The following is a 17,296-nucleotide window of genomic DNA, read 5'->3' as shown; positions in this document are numbered from 1 at the left end:
TTCGAGGAACACTAAACACAGCCGTATGGTTAAAATGGAGGGAAACAAGAACGGTCGAGACTGATAGAGAAAGGGTGGAGGCTGCAGGAGAGGGATTGTCTACTGATGACCAGCTAATTTGGAGAATTGGAAACATATTTCTACCCTGAGTCCCTGCTGCCTGTGGGCTGCTCCCTCCCAACCTCCTCGTCACTCCAGCAAGATGGATGGTCACATTTGTTGCCTGAATCATGACCAATTGGTACAACCAAGGAAACTAATTAGTCAGATTGGTGTCCAGATATCTGGAAGAGATGACTACATTTGGCCCTGAACTCTCAGCACGCTCAGATCTGCATAAGTAGACTGATATCACTGTCCTCCTCTTAACTAACTTGCCTTCAATGCCTAGTAAAAACTTTCTGGGATCAACTATGTGCTTGTTAAGCTGAGAGATGCTAGCAGTGGGGCAATCAGACATTCGTTTCCTACCAGTGTCCATATTAAAATGGTCAGGAGTAGAGTAAAGCTCCCTCTACACTGTCCCTCAAACATTCCCAGGGCAGGTACAGGGTTAGATACAGAGTGAAGCTCCCTCTACACTGTCCCATCAAACACTCCCAGGGGCAGGTACAGCACGGGTTAGATACAGAGTAAAGCTCCCTCTACACTGTCCCATCAAACACTCCCAGGGGCAGGTACAGCACGGGTTAGATACAGAGTAAAGCTCCCTCTACACTGTCCCATCAAACACTCCCAGGGCAGGTACAGCACGGGTTAGATACAGAGTAAAGCTCCCTCTACACTGTCCCATCAAACACTCCCAGGGCAGGTACAGGGTTAGATACAGAGTAAAGCTCCCTCTACACTGTCCCATCAAACACTCCCAGGGCAGGTACAGCACAGGTCAGATAGAGTAAAGCTCCCTCTACACTGTCCCATCAAACACTCCCAGGGCAGGTACAGCACAGGTTAGATAGAGTAAAGCTCCCTTAGTTCACCAATTCACTTTGTTTAAACTTTTAAGATGATGTTCCCCTATTGAACTTCCCACTGCATGGAGGGAATAAACTGAGTTTGATGATGTCTCAGTTTAATGTTAAATCAGGACCTGTTTTCTCTCCTTGGTTGGTGGCGGGGGGCGGGATTTAACAGCTCACATCATCTTGTCCGTGTGGTAACGCACAGCCCCGGCATCCGTCAGCACTCAGTAGGAATGTTTCAGGACACTCTTAAGTGGAGAAGTGCACTGATCCCAAAGAAGCCTGAGCTCACACAGGGAACGTTTAGCCGCTGTCAATCATTGCAAACAAGTGGCCCTTTCCCCATTCCCCTGGGGGTCTGGACAACATGCTCACTCGTTCAAATCAGTCCTGGGAGACAAACAAGCTCTCTCGCCGGACAAAACCACTCCAATCGGATAAATAAAAGTGTTTTTTTTTTGCTTTGTTTGGCCTTTCACCCGCCAGGCGATTGGATGCGTCGCGATGAGAATTGTAACTGTCCTGGCTCTGGGGAGGGATGACTTTAAAACTTAAACACACAAGGGGCAGAATTCACCAGAGAACTCGCTGCTGCAGGTCCCAGTTAGGGGCAAAAAAAACAGGTAACGACTCTCAAATAAAGAACACATAGTTTGTCTTTAGCAGGAGAGGGCTGAGCCTCAATATGTTGAATTTTGTCTCCAAACTCAACCCTGTGGAGACGTCTCCCAGCAACAAACCTCCGGAAAATATCAACGCCGCTGGAAATCGCCGGGTAAGTGTTGTCCAATATAACCATCGCACTCCTTTACCCAGCTCAGTCAGCTTTCTCTCTCCTTGATACATTCTCCTCCTACTTTCTCCCTCTTGCACCTGCTATTTTTTTCTCTCTTTTTTTGTCCCTTTCTCTCTCCTCTTCGCTCTCACTTTCTTGCTCATTTTTCTCTCCTCAAATTGTCTGATTTTTAAAAAAAATCTAGATTATGGAGTGGGGGAGTTGCAATAATTTATGTTTGCTCATATTCGTTTCTACTTTTTCCATTGTTTCTGACTACTGACCAACCCTGTATCGAGGTGTTGGGTGTCCTGGTGAGTCGGTGTTAGGTGGCATGTGTCACCGTTGCTCACAAACTGACCTCTTCCAGGCAGCCCCAGGGCTGTCTCCCTCTCTCCATGTGGCAAAATGTTTGGCTCCCACATGTCCCTCCCAGGTTGGGTAATCCAGTGTGGGGGTGATTGTGTGCGTGGCCCCATGGATTCCTAACGTATTGTACTGACGCCCCCACCATTAATCTCTGCATTTTCCAGGTTCTGGTGAATTTAACTCACTAATTTGAGCGTCCCATTGTTTTGTTTCCCAACAACCTGTAGGCTAGCCATCGTCTATTATACACTCCAGCCTCAAGCCCTTGCTCTCAGTTGCAATCTCTCTCTATATTATCAATATTGCTGTGGTCAGTGTTTCTCTGCTTTCCTCTCGTTCCCACTAAGCTCCAAATACACACTTTGAAATTAAGATGCCTGTACCATCTCCTACTCTTAACTCATTCATTTCCCAGGTTGTCAAACCAGTGGAAATCCTCGCCTTTCTCAACCATTCCTTCCTTACAACCTCAGGCTTTTTTAAAACCGCAACTCGATGTTGTCTAACCACAGCTTTCGATTAATTTCTCCTTCTCTCCTGCTCGTTCCAACCTTCCCGATGTCCTGCACCTTGGGACCAGCTCCTCCGCACAAGTTTCTGAATAAAAGACAATTCCTCGCCATGGCTACACTCAGCTCAGAGTGTGCGTGTTGGGATTATTCTAGTAGAGCTGGTGCGAGCAAAGATCATTACAAATTAAAACTACGTTTCTGGAACTGATTTTTACAATTTAAAGCATGTTCACATCAATTGAAATAAAGACTTGCATTTCTATCGCGCCTTTCACCTCAGGACGTCCATAAACGCTTTACAGCCAATGAAGTACTTTTGAGGTACAGTCGCTGTAGGAAACGCGGCAACCAATTTGCGCATAGCAAGGTCCTACAGACAGCAATATGATAATGCCCAGATAATCTGTTTTTAGTGATGTTGGTTGAATGATAAAAATTGGCCCAGGACACTGGGGAGAACTCCCCTCCTCTTCTTCCAAATAGTGGCCATGGAATCTTCTACGTCCACCTGAGACGGCAGACGGGGCCTTGATTTAACTTCTCATGCGAAAAACGGCACCTCCAACAGTGCAGCACTCCCTCAGTACCGGACTGGGAGTGTCAGCCTGAATTATGGGCATTATCACATAAATTTAAGAAAGGGACAGCCCCAGTAGCTCAGTAAATCCACGAGGTGTAAAGACCAAGACAGTTCCAGGTTCTAACTCTGCTTTGTGGTGAGTCAGGTGATCTCAGCTGGCAAGGCGACATCAGAACTACAACTGCCCTTTGGCCTGGCTGGATTCGAGAGGGGAGAAATCAGCCAAGGTTCCTTGCCCCTGATCACTAATCAGTGACCCCTACTGGAAAGTGAGGGTGAGCACAGGGCTAGGTTTAGGTCCAATACCCTACCTGCTGACGCTCAATGGCCAGAACCACAGGTAAGGAACGGCCCTGAGGGTAGGGTACAAGATTACAAACACTCATTCTGCACAATGAGTCAGAAGAGAGGAGAGGAGAGGAAATTGAGGGGCAAAAAATGTTTTTAATGCACTTTCATTTGTTTTACATATAGTTCCTGTCCAGGCCTTTTGCAAATCCCCAATTTTATCGCTGCACCATTGGCAGCCGTGCCTTCAGCTGCCTAGGCCCTGAGCTCTGGAATTCCCTCCCTAAACCTCTCTACCTCTCCTCCTTTAAGATGCTCCTTAAGAACCTACCTCTTTGACCAAGCTTTTGGGCACCTGTCCTAATATCTCCTTATGTGGCTTGGTGTCAAATTTTGTCACTCCTGTGAAGCGCCTCGGGATGTTTTACAGTGATAAAGGTGCTATATAAATCCAAATTGTTGTTGTTGGTAACTAAATCTATATATTATTCAAAAATCTTGTGTAGAGCACAGACTTCCTGTCCACAAACATTAATTCCTATTGTCACGGTTTTTGGTCACCCATATTTAACGATTCCCATTGCAAATTACTATGTCAACATTTCCCGTTCAGTTTTACCATATCCACTGTCACGATACAGCTACAGTGTCTTGCCGCTAGGCGGCAGTGTGGAGCGGGTTTACGAGGTCTCTCTACCCATCTCTATCTTGTACCTAACTAAAACAGTACTGGATATATATTCATTAACTGTCTGTGGGCAACACCACGGGTGATTTACTGGTACAGAAATGGGTAAACCGTCGCCTTCTTATTCCAGGCATCAAAGCCGATTATGGAAAAGCATCGCCGTGCTCGTATCAACGCAAGTCTCAGCCACCTGAAGCTGCTCATTTTGGATGCCTTTAAAAAAGATGTAAGTAGCTCTCCGCCCTCACTCTTGTCCGACATCAGGTCAACTGTAACATCTACGCCCTGCAGTACGGTCCTTCTCAAAGCACATTTTACATCTGCTGATGTGTCTAGCGTGCGATGTCCTTTACGTAATATTTCCCCCCACCTTCTCCTGAAAGCACTACCTCACCCCAAACACCTCATTACTGGAGACCCTCGACAGTAAATGCTGAACAGGCTGTTCAATCGCAGGGGGTATCAGGGCTGAGCCTGAGCCTGCTCTTCTTGGATGCCCACACACGTGCACTTTTCAGCAGGCGGGTCACTGTACAACAATCAGCATTAACCAAGTCCCCCCCCCCCCACATTACCCAATTGAGACAAATCGTACTTTCCAAAGTGAGATCTGGTAATGTAGCACAGACTGGGGCTGGAACTTGGGATCTCCCTGGTCTGTATAGCTCAGTAACCACACCACACCACTTGATGAATTTACCCTCTCAACCATCATCAAATGGTGCAAAATATGTTGTTTCTTTACGATGCAAACTGACTGCTTGACTTTGTTTTACAATTTGTGTTGAGGTTATGCTTGGTTTTGTAGTGCCACAGGGCAGTGGAATACACTCTGGAGGGTGTAGTCTGATGCCCCCCGGATTCCCCACATGGGGAGTTACCCCTCAGGTGCAAGAGCTGCGCGACCCAGTAAATTCTGGCAGGAAACGGTGGGATCGCATAACCTCATTGAAACAAAAATGTGAAGATTCGCTTCTCAAGATTGAAACTGCAATAAACTTTTCAGAGTTCGAGTCATTCCAAGTTGGAAAAAGCGGATATTCTAGAAATGACAGTTAAATACATGAGGACTCTGCAATGCAGCCAGGTCGCAGGTGAGTTTCAACCGCTCGTGACAAACAATTATTTTATTTAGTGATGGGGAATGAAAGTATCCCGTTTCAGAGTCACAGTGACGGCATCAAGTAAAACAAGCCTGATTAGGTCAGACCAGATTCTCCCAGGTCAGTAACAGAAAACAGTAAAGTTCCCTCTACACTGTCCCATCAAATATTTTCAGGGCAGGTACAGCACCAGTTAGATACAGAGTAAAGCTCCCTCTACACTGTCCCATCAAACACGCCCAGGGCAGGTACAGCACCGGTTAGATACAGAGTAAAGCTTCCTCTACACTGTCCCATCAAACATGCCCAGGGCAGGTACAGCACGGGCTAGATACAGAGTAAAGCTCTCTCTACTGTCCCATCAAACACTCCCAGGGCAGGTAGTTAGATACAGAGTAAAGGTTTTTTACATTGCCTGACAAGCACTCCCAGTGGTCATTAGGAGAGCCAGGACAATTGTAGCTCCCCACCCCACTGCCACCCAGACTCAGATCAGTGAAGTCTGCACAAACCAGAAAATATTCTGGGTCCTCTATTCCTGCATTACTCAGTGCCACATTGAGCAAAGAGTTTATCAAATGAGAGCAGACGGAGGAGCTGATCTTAATGGCATTATGATGCAGAATAATAGTGGAACTCAAGACACTCTCCGTGAGAGACTCCCTCCTCATCCTTGTAATATGGATGCATTTAAGGGGAAGCTAGATAAGTACAAGAGGGAGAAAGGATTAGAAAGATATGCTGATAGGGTTACACTGAGACTACAGCACAGAAACAGGCCATTCGGTCCAATTGGTCTGTGCCGGTGTTTATGCTCCACACGAGTCTCCTCCCACCCTACTTCATCTAACCCCATCAGGATACCCTCCTATTCCTTTCTCCCTCATGTGTTTATCTAGCTTCCCCATAAATGCAGCTATGCTGTTCACCTCAACTACTCCTTGTGGTAGCATGTTCCAGAACTGTGCACAATACTCCAAGTGTGGTCTAACCAAGGTTCTATACAAGTTTAACATAACTTCTCTGCTTTTCAATTCTATCCCTCTACAAATGAACCCTGATGCTTGATTTGCATTTTTATGGCCTTATTGACCTGCGTCGCTACTTTTAGTGATTTGCGTCTCTGTACCCATAGATCCCTTTGCTCCGCTACCCCATTTAGACTCTTAATATCCAGACAGTATGTGGCCTCCTTATTCTTCCTACCAAAATGCACCATCTCTCACTTAGAGCAGCCGTGGTCAGGAGGCTGGGAGGGCCCCAACGGAAGGCAACAGATTGCAGATGTGCAGCTGGCCAAGTGTTTGAGAAGCCTGCGGCGAACATCTGTGTCAATGCCGTCGCACACCGAGAGAAACCCGGTGACTTCATTGGTACACTGGGCAAACCCAGCCTGGAACTTCCCCAGGGTGACAGGATCAGTGCCAAGGGCAGCTGTAAATAGAGCGAACCAGAATTAGTGATAATGTATTGTAGATCAGGAGTGCCCAGTTACATAAAACGTACAGCACAGAAACAGACCATTTGGCCCAACAGATCTATGCTGGTGTTTATGCCCCACACGAGCCTCCTCCCTCCCCTCTTCATCTAACCCAGTGTCCCAATCTCTCGGTGTGCGACGGCATTGACACAGAAGTTCGCCGCAGGCTCCTCAACCACTTGGCCAGCTGCACATCTCTAATCGGCGGCCTTCCCTTGGGCCCTCCCAGCCTCCCGACCACGGCTGCTCTATGTGTGAGGTGGTGCATTTTGGTAGCATAAGGAGGCTACATACTGCTTGCATAAAATGAGTCTAAATGGGATAGAGGAGCAAAGGGATCTGGGGGTACAGATACTCAAATCACTAAAAGTAGCGATGCAGGTTAATGAGGCCATAAAAAATGCAAATCAAGCACTGGGGTTCATTTCTAGAGGGATAGAATTGAAAAGCAGAGAAGTTATGTTAAACTTGTATAGAACCTTGGTTAGACCACACTTGGAGCACTGTGCACAGTTCTGTTTTCCATCTTATGGAAAGGATATAGAGACATTGGAGAGGGTACAAAAAAGATTCACAAGGATGATACCAGAACTGAGAGGATATCCTTATCAGGAAAGGCTGAACAGGCTGGGGCTCTTTTCTCTAGAAAGGAGAAGGCTGAGGGGTGACCTGATAGAGGTCTTTAAGAAAATGAAAGGGTTTGATAGGGTAGACATAGAGAAAATATTTCCACTTGTGAGGGAGTCCAAAACTAGAGGTCATAAATATAAGATAGTCACTAATAAATCCAATAGGGAATTCAGGAGAAACTTCTTTACCGAAAGAGTAGTGAGAATATGAAACTCACTACCACAAGGACTAGTTAAGGTGAATAGCATAGATACATTTAAGGGGAAGCTAGATAAACACATGAGGGAGAAAAGAATAGAAGGTTATGCTGATAGGGTGAGATGAAGTGAGGAGGGAGTAGTCTCGTGTGGGGCATAAACACCAGCATAGATCTGTTGGGGCAAATGGCCTGTTTCTGTGCTATACATTCTATGTAACTGGGCACTCTTGATCTACAATACATTATCACTAATTCTGGTTCGCTCTATTTACAGCTGCCCTCGGCACTGATCCTGTCACCCTGGGGAAGTTCCAGGCTGGGTTTGCCCAGTGTACCAATGAAGTCACCGGGTTTCTCTCGGTGTGCGACGGCATTGACACAGATGTTCGCCACAGGCTCCTCAACCATTTGGCCAGCTGCACATCTGCAATCGGTTGCCTTCCGTTGGGCCTTCCCAGCCTCCCGACCACGGCTGCCCCACCCTTCCAGATCCTAGCTCGCTCTGCTTCTCCAGCCATGGCCTCCCCAGGGATGGGCATAGCACCTACAGCCGCTGTCTCCCCACCAAAGGGTCCCCCATCCCCTGGAGCCACCATGGCTGTCGCTACTCAGACCGCCTGTGGAGGGTTTCAGCTGCTTTCTCTCTCCAGCCGGCAGTTCGCAGCGCTCATTCCGAATGCAGCCCTCGTTGAACCAGGGCAAGTCCGATCTGGACCCCGTATCGCACCCACCACAAGTCTTTCATCCTCGTTAAGGAACTTTTCAGCGTCTATGGGTGTCGAATGCCCTGAGGCGAAAGACTCTGTCTGGAGACCCTGGTGAATTATGGATGATTGATCATAAACAGTTGTGGCAAGGGGTTCCCAATCCTGACATCTCCCTTTTCTACTTTTTCACCCTCCTCTTCTAAAGACACAGATTCTTGCTGGAATGTTTCCACAGGCACCAGAAAGCTCTAGGATTTCACTTGATTGGCCATTCTTCTTGTGAGTTGAGAAGGCAAGTGTCGGCAGCAGTTTGCTCCTCCAATTCTGGCCTCTTATCCATCCCTGATTTCCATTGCTCCACCATTGGCGGCCTTGGTTAGACCACATCTGGAGTACAGTGTACAGTTCTGGGCACCATACCTTAGAAAGGATATATTGGCCTTGGAAGGAGGTTAGTGCAGATTCACCAGAATGTTACCAGGGCTCCAAGGGTTAGATTATAAGCAGAGATTACATATTCTAGGTTTGTATTCCCTGGAATATAGACGGTTAGGGGGTGGTTTGATTGAGGTTTTTAGGATTTTGAAAGGAATTGATAGGGTAGATAGAGACAAACTTTTCCCACTGGTGGGGTGTCTAGGACAAGGGGACATAACCTTAAAATCAGAGCCAAGCCATTCAGGAGAGAAGTTAGGAAACACTTCTACACACAAAGGGTGGTACAAGCGTGGAACACTCTCCCACAAAAAGGAGTAGATAGCTCAATTAATAATTTTAAATCTGAGAGCAAAAGATTTTTGCTAGCCGAGGGTATTAAGGGATATGGAGCCATGGCAGGTAAATGGAGTTAGAATACAGATCAGCCATGATCTCATTGAACAGCGAAACAGGCTCAAGGGGCTAAATGGCCTCCTCCTGTTCCTATGCCTTCAGCTGCCAAGGCCCTAAAGCTCTAGAATTCCCTCCCTGAACCTCTCTCCTCCTTTAAGACACTCCTTAAAACCTACCTCTTTCATCAAGCTTTTGGTCACCTGTCCTAATATCTCATGTGGCTTGGTGTCAAATATTATTTGATTACACTCCTGTTAAAGGTGTTATATAAATACAAGATGTTTTTGATGGGGCTAACACAACCCAACCTGCTCCCACGCTCCCCCAATGTCCACACCCGTTTGAACTTTCCAGCAGGAGTCCAACAATCAGGAGCAGGAACACTCCCCCACCAAGAGGCAATGAAACCAATTCTAGCCTCTCCATTGCAGAGAGCAGCTAATCCAACACTGAGGGACTGAGCGTTGGAGTTTCCTGGTCTGAATGGCTCAGTACCACAACACATGGCTCATTTACCCATGGGGCCATTTTTAAAAGAAAAGGGAATTTATGTCCTTGTGCTGGTCTCCCACACCCCTCACTCACAGGCCTGATCCCAGGGTGTGCTGGTGCTGCTCTGAGACTAGCTGCTGGGAAGTGTGCAGTTGTTGCCTGTAGGGAAATAGTATATATATATATATATTTTTTTTTTAAAAAAGGGTGGAAAATGAAGGGGCTCCCCGATGGCTGAGTGATGTTGGAGCCACTCTGACCAGCAAGGTCCCAATTTCAATCCCGTCTGTGCTGAAATTAGCTAATCTCAACTGGGACATCAGCAGGGGGCTTCACAATCAGACTCTGCGCTGATGGGTCAGGGTTCCCAGTTCAGATTGCTACCCGGTGCCCCCACTCCCCCAACCTTTGCTGGAAAGTACATACCACTGAATGAGAACGGTGTGGGGCTTGGCTGTGATGCAATGCTGACACTCGCCGTCAAATGGATACTTGGACCAGGCACTGGCTGGTGGCCGCGCCCTTTCAAACCTGAGAAGTGGAGAGGTTGTATCCAATGTCCAAGGGGCACACAATGGGTTAATATACTACCCCAATCCCAACCAGGGGAAACTGTTGGGGGCTGTTCTTCTACTGAGCACAGTTGGGATAATTCTATATTGTTGTTGGTTTCATAGAATCATATCATAGTAGGTACAGCACAGGAGCAGACCATTCGGTCCATCGAGTCCGCACCATCTGGTTTCTTTCTAGGGGAACCACTAGGGAAATGCAGGGAAAATTTGCATAGCTTTTAGGTAAAGTCTACTCACATCTGTACTTAAATAAAAGTATTTTGGTGCGTTTGGTCTTTTCTAACAGAATAAGTTCCTTCAAACTACTGGTGCTTTTTTGTAAATAAAATGACGAAGATAACCAATCCTGTTATATTCATTTGTTTCATTAAATCGAGGGATTACTTTTAATGTTGTATGCGGGCAGACTTGCCAGTGAGTTGGGGGCATACGGTTCTTTAAACCAATAAGGAGCATCTAACTGGGAGCAGATCTGAAATCAGACCCACCTACACTCAACTACGCCGTGTGGAGAAGTGCTATAAAGACCGATTAAAGACAGATTGCTGGGCACCTGTTACAGAAAGTAAGTGTGACACTGACAGGAAGAGGGCACTTTTTAAACATAGTCAGAGATTGGCCAGGCGATTTGTCAGCCAGGGACTGGGCACTGATGGGAGTAGTGACAGAAACAGGCCATTTGGCCCAGCTGGTCTATGCCAGTGTTTATGCTCCACACGAGCCTCCTCCCACCCCTCTTCATCTCACCCTATCAGTATTTCCTTCTATTCCTTTCTCCCTCATGCTCTTATCTAGTTTCCCTTTAGATGCTTCAACTACTCCATGTGGTAGCGAGTTCCACATTCTCACCACTCTCTGGGTAAAGAAGTTTCTCCTGAAATCCCTATTGGATTTATTAGCGACTATCTTATATTTATGACCTCTAGTTCTGGTCTCCCCCACAAGTGGAAGCATCTTCTCTACATCTACCCTATCAAATCCTTTCATTATGTTAAAAACCTCTATCAGGTCACCCCTCAGCCTTCTCTTTTCTAGAGAAAAGAGCTCCAGCCTGTTCAGCCTTTCCTGATAGGTATAACCTCTCAGTTCTGGGATCAGTATCAGTACCCCCTCCTGTGGGCAATATCTGGGCTGATGTTGAGTTTGCACTGCTTTGCCCTGGCGGTGCACAGCAGGAAATCGCAGGGTGCTGTTCATTTTAAATGAACAATGCAGTTCCCCAAATACAGACAACTGGCGGACAAGACGCCCCACCGGTAGCGCCAACTTGGGAAATCCTACCCCCTCCCCTTATGTCCATCAGTGAGGGCTGCACACCTTACACTTCATGTAGCAGTGTCCTGGGTCGTGTGTTGGGGAAACCTCCTGACTGTGCTGCCCAAGACAAGCCAACAGAGCAGTACAGTTTGAGGAGTTTTGCTGCAACATAGAGAGCTTCCCAGTGGTGCAATCGGCTCCCTATTTTTCGATATTAGCCAGAGCAACGACCATCATAACACCAGCTGCCCCAAACAGTGCGGTCTGCTCTTTGAAAGCATCCCCCCAGGAGTAGCTGGAATCTTGCTCTCAACTGAGCTTGGCACCGCTTGTTTGATATTGCAGTACTTTAGGTGCATTTTAAAATGCTCCCCCTGTCCAGCCTCTACCACTGAAAGTGTCTTTTCCACCTAGGCAGACGTCCAATACCTGAGCACTGTCAGTAGAAAACTTGCACGCTTCCACATTGGGAAGTAACTGCGCAGGAGACACCAGTAGCCACTTCTGCCAGCGGCTGTTTCATGTTGCAGTAATACTGCGTTTCGGCCAGCAGACGGCGCGGTTGCGCTGTTTCGAAAGATGAATAGTGCTGCCCCCGCTGGCCCATTGCGGAACTGCGCCGTACCCATGAACCAGGTTCAAACTCCAGCCTGCTGATCAGAGCTGGGGTGGGGGGAACGGGACGCTGCAAGAGAGAGGGAAAAAAAAAGTTAGCCTTGGTTTTTCCGCATGATTGCTAGTCACTGACTTCCATCCAATGCACAACGTAATCTTCACAATAAACAACCCTGTGAAACCCCCCCCACCCCCAACGCACAAATGAGCAAAAGCACCATCACAACCCACAGTATTCAGCCCTGGTTATGTGTTTCAATGTGGAAAAGTATAAATGGCTTTTACAGAGTAGATGGGGAGAAACTGTTTCTACTGGTAGGAGGGTCAGTGACCAGAGGACAGAGTTAAAATAATTGGCAAAAGACCAGAGGTGAGATGAGGCAAAATTTTTTTATGCAGCAAGTTGCTGCGATCTGGAATGCGCTGCCTAAAAGGGCGGTGGAAGCAGATTCAATGGTAACTTTCAAAAGGGAATCAGATAAATGCTTGAATGGAAAAAATTTGCAGAGCGATGGGGAGTGGGGCTAATTGGATAGCTCTTTCAAAGAGCCAGCACAGGCACGATGGGACGAATGGCCTCCTGTGTTGTATCATTCCATGAAATTGTTTCCCTCCTCCAAGAAGCACCATCATTGCCTGGTCAATCAAATCAGCATTGTGTTGTGAAGCCCCCACTGCGTAGCATAATGAACAGCCTCCCTGGCCTCCCCTTGCTGTTGGTACCAGTTACAGCACAAAGCTGAAAGCAAAAATTCTACAGCAACAGCTAGAATGTATATCACCGTAATATTTAATATTCCAATTGACCTTCATCGTTAGGTTTCAGACCAAGAACAGGAACATCATCAACACTCGGCTGTACAGAGCAGGAGGTCTGAGTCTGGGTTGAGTTAGGTGGTCTGTTCGGGTAGCAGTTGATGGTATTATAATTGACCAGTGGGGGTTAGGGGGGAGAAAAACCATCAGTGGAGGGTCAGCAATCCCAACTGCTGTCCGTGTGTGTATAGTCGGCCACAGTTGCGATGATCTCCAAGTTCGAATACCAATGCTCACAGTCGGGCTCACGTGAAGAATGGCCACTTGGACGAAGTACTGGAGGGGCGAAGAGCTGCTTTTTTTTGGACGATTATTTGTATAACCGAATGGCTTGCTATGCCATTGCCCTCTGTGCCTGGGTGGCAGGTTCCCTTCCTTGAGGGACACGAGTGAAACAGATTTTTTTTCCCCCCCAGTGGGGCAGCTTTCTTGGGTCATTTTTTTCTGATGCCAGCCTAGATTTACTTGGGATTCAAACTCACCATCTCTGAGTTAATAGTATCCTATCACAACCACTACATTACCATACTATTCACATCTGAATAGGTGCTACAAATCTTAAAGATGACCTGTAATTCTGGACTGAATGCTGATGCTGTATTAGATCACAGAGTAAAGGTCAGCATACAGAAAATTCAAAGCTCTGGAATTCCCTCCCTAAACACCTCCACCTCTCTCCTCAAAACCTACCTCTTTAACCAAGCTTTTGGTCACCTGTCCTAACATTTCACGTGGCTCGGTGTCAAATTTTGTTTGAAAATGCTACTGTGAAACGCCTTGGGGTGTTTTACTAGATAAAAAGGTGCTATATAAATGTAAGTTGTTATACAGTACCAAAAGAAAAGCCAGAATTATATTTTAAGACTGCTTTTATTTTTCACATTACATTTGAATGTTCAGAGCACAAAAACCATGACATTTTGACTTTTATTTTTCAGATAAAAAGGTCCTTACACAACACCATTAAAGAGGAAACAGGCAGAGTCTGCACATTAACCAGGAGATCCTTTCGTGATTTGCTGCAGGTGTCGAGCCATATTGGAGCAGCACACGCAATATTGGCAAAACAGGGTAGCAACCTGCCAATATTTATGTGCTGCTAAAGCAGAGTCGACAGTGCTCCATTTTTCTCTCACACCAGCACCGTGGTTCTCGGGATCCCTCACCCAGGGATTTGATTACACAGACAACAGCATAATCCTGCATCTTTAAAATGCATGGATTTTAAAAATCGTGTGTGTGTGTGTGTGTGTTTGTGTGAGAGAGAGAGAGAAAACAAAAACCCAAGAGTTAAAATGAGTCACTGGTTAAAGGAAACCGAGATTGTACTTAAATTGTTCCTCACTTCACACTTCTCAGTTTGAACCAATTAACGCTTTATTAGGTTTCACTGGTACACAGTGAAGGTGGGGGGGGAGGGAAATTCAGTCTGGAATGTGCCAAATTTGATTTCTCTGTACACTTTTCAGATGGATTAGAAACCTTAGATTGCAGCCAACGAGGAGTGGCGGATTAGCAACGATAGGTGGTGATCATTCAAAGGCTCAGGGGGCTTTGTGCATCCATCACCAAAGCTATGGATGTCACTTGGATTACAAGTTGCAGCCTGTTTTTAAATATATATATATATATATATATATATATATTATATATATTTGACGGTCTTATACTGAAAAGCTGCGTTAACAGTTAAGTCAGCAGCAAGTCAAGACTGCAAAATTGCCATACAATTCGGCTGTATTTTACATTAGAGTTTTCCAATACATGTTTTAATACGCAAGAGTTCTTTTTTTGCACGCTAAGAAAGTTGACTTCAATTTTATTTTGCTTACAAGCACCTGAAAATTCAAGTTTGGTGTCTATCTTGGTTACCTAGTCTTCTCTCTGCTTTTATTTACCCTTGGTGGACCTTGCACTGTGGACTTCAGCCCTTCATCTACACTTTCCACTTGAAGAAACGTTTCAAACCAGGTTCATTAAATGTAGTAAAACTCTACTGGAGTTGATCGAGCCTCGAGATCCTTGTTGAAGCATCGAGGTAATTTGATTTTAGCAAAAATGTACACGCACACACGCAACCACTCACTCTCACACACGATGCAAATTCAAACAAAATAGGCATTGGGTAAAGCTAACTGTCTACTTACATGTTGCACACTGTATGGCTATAGTCTGCATCTTAGCATCAGTTCATATGTATAATGCAGTGTAGTTAAGGATGCCCTCCACATTGCAGCTAAAATGAGATCAGGGCATGCTACATTGGCCATGGAGGTGCTGTGTTTATATATAGCACTGCAGATGACACACACCTCCTACGTCAAGTGCAGTGCAACTCCATGCCCGGCAGCATTACTTTATCTTCTGAGGCCATAATCAACCCTCCAAAGCAAGTCATCCTTCACATACTGTAGAGGAAGCTCACAAAATCTTTTGTTGACTAGCTGGGCTAATCTGTTGGTACACTGAGCATGGCAAAAGAAGATATGATAGATTACTTACTGTAGATAGATGGGTCTTCCTCATTCTTTTAAATAAATTCACCCGTCACCTCTTTGACCAAAGTTTCGGTCATCTCTCCTCCACTGACTCAGCCATGGCTTTTTCATACCTCTGTGAAGCACCGTGGGAGATTTTTCTATGTTAAAGGTGCTACAGGAACTTGTTGTTCACACACACACACAGAATTCCTTCCATCGTAGATGAAGGCAATTCCTCTTTATAGATGAAGGAATGAGGAAGAATAAACATTTTCCCCAGAGGAGCCAGGTTAAACAACAAAGACTCTCGGTGACGATTCAAGTCTTTACCATCTACACTTCACTGCTCACCGAAGGTGATCCATCCCAGTTCAGTGGTTTGCTATATTAATAGTCTTTGTTCCCATGGGTATTTACATACACTTCGATCATAAAGGGTTCTTGCAGATGTCATTGAAGTGGTAACTGGATTCAATGCAAATATGCACGATTCCTTTGTGCCACTGCAAAATAAGTTTGATTCTGGATGCTCTCAGACACTGATCCTTTACACTATCAATCCTGTAGCTCTTGATTCTACTGTGCAGTGGTCAAAAATCACTTTCTACGTCATTTTGAAATCAAACTTTCAATTTTCACATTCAGACTCTAAAGGGAAGGGAATGGAAGGGATGGGATCTGAAGGGAAGCAATATATATTTGGGAAGTAACATTAACATTTGGGATACACCTCCCCAGTAGGCAATCTGTTCCTGCTCACGTCCTGGCCCCATTCACAGCACCAGACAGAATCATTACATGGGGAATACAAAAAACGCATGTTCTAAAGCTATATCTAACCAGGAGCTTTAAAGCATAAAGTACAGGAAAAGTGGCAGTTGAGACATATTTATAATGCATACATTTATAATTATGAATTCAATAGGCTACTCTTCCACTTTCATTTTCAACAAATACCAATCCATTATTCTTAAGTTTTTTTAAAAATAAGAACCTGAAGTAGCAGTGGGGGCCCTCCCAGAGTCAGGCACACCAGAAACGTCCCAGATTTAATCTTGGGTATGTACGGAGTTAGCCGCTTCACCCAGGGGAGCAGGGGGAGGCGATGCTACAATAGATTTCAGGGTGCCCCCCCCACCAAGTTGTGGGGGCAACGGGAAAGATCTGTAAAAGCGCATGGCAACGGGTGGACAAAGTGCTGATGAACAGAGCAGCCTACTCGCAAAAGATACAGAGCGTAGCTGGTAAAGTTTGGCCCATTGCGACTTTTATGACCCAAAAATATTGTAACACATTTTCAAAACAGAATCACGAGGCAGAGGCAAAAACATAGGTTTCCATTTCCGTAGTTGTTCATTTCTTAATTACAAGGTAAAACCACGAGATTAAGATTTTATACTTATTGAATGCAAGTATGGATCGACAGGTAAACGAGAGCAACAAAATCCCAGGTGGGTTCCATTGTCCAAAGGAGCTTCATCCAACGCTCACCATATGAGTGAGCTGGACACCTTGTCTGCATAGAACTAGTACAAAAATGGAGGCCTGCAATAAGATGAAGGAGAGGGTTGGAGACAAAAGTTCTTGAGTTGTGTCTCTGTCCTTCTGGAAGCAACAATGTCACCTCTTTTACATTACAGTGCTGCTACCAGAGGCAGTGCAAGACTTGTGGGCGAAGCCAAGTCGTTTGAGGACCAATGGTTCCTGTGCATCACTCAGACTGTGGATTTTAATCAAATGGGGGACCAAAACTAGGGGCCATCAATATAAGATAGTCACCAATAAATCCAATAGAGAATTCAGGAGAAATGTCTTTACCCAGAGAGAGTGAGAATGTGGAACTCACTACCACATGGAGTAGTTGAGACAAATAGCATAGATGCATTTAAGGGAAGCTAGATAAACACAAGGGAGAAAGGAATAGAAGGTTACGCTGA

The 17,296-nt window shown here is 45.7% G+C and overlaps 1 protein-coding gene across 1 annotated transcript; it reads left to right on the top strand.

Moving 5' to 3' along the window:
* Positions 1-1,635: 1,635 nt before the first annotated feature.
* LOC137302193 (transcription factor HES-1-like) lies at positions 1,636-10,525 on the top strand. Its single transcript, XM_067971853.1, has 4 exons — positions 1,636-1,737; positions 4,305-4,400; positions 5,181-5,268; positions 7,861-10,525. The coding sequence occupies exons 1-4, from the start codon at positions 1,648-1,650 to the stop codon at positions 8,406-8,408; spliced, it is 822 nt and encodes a 273-aa protein (XP_067827954.1). The 5' UTR covers positions 1,636-1,647; the 3' UTR covers positions 8,409-10,525.
* The last annotated feature ends 6,771 nt before the right edge of the window (positions 10,526-17,296 follow it).

This window comes from Heptranchias perlo, chromosome 35, assembly GCF_035084215.1.
Source record: "Heptranchias perlo isolate sHepPer1 chromosome 35, sHepPer1.hap1, whole genome shotgun sequence".
Taxonomy (NCBI): domain Eukaryota; kingdom Metazoa; phylum Chordata; class Chondrichthyes; order Hexanchiformes; family Hexanchidae; genus Heptranchias; species Heptranchias perlo.
Note: the sequence above shows the minus strand (reverse complement) of the source record. Positions and strands in the feature narration are given on the sequence as shown.

What these genes read in the sequence shown, in the direction of transcription:
- LOC137302193 (XM_067971853.1), top strand. Translation starts at nt 1,648, where the DNA reads ATGTTGAATTTTGTCTCCAAACTCAACCCTGTGGAGACGTCTCCCAGC. An exon ending in ACGCCGCTGGAAATCGCCGG is followed by an intron (nt 1,738 to 4,304) that starts GTAAGTGTTGTC and finishes TTCTTATTCCAG; the next exon opens with GCATCAAAGCCGATTATGGA. An exon ending in GCAATGCAGCCAGGTCGCAG is followed by an intron (nt 5,269 to 7,860) that starts GTGAGTTTCAAC and finishes CTCTATTTACAG; the next exon opens with CTGCCCTCGGCACTGATCCT.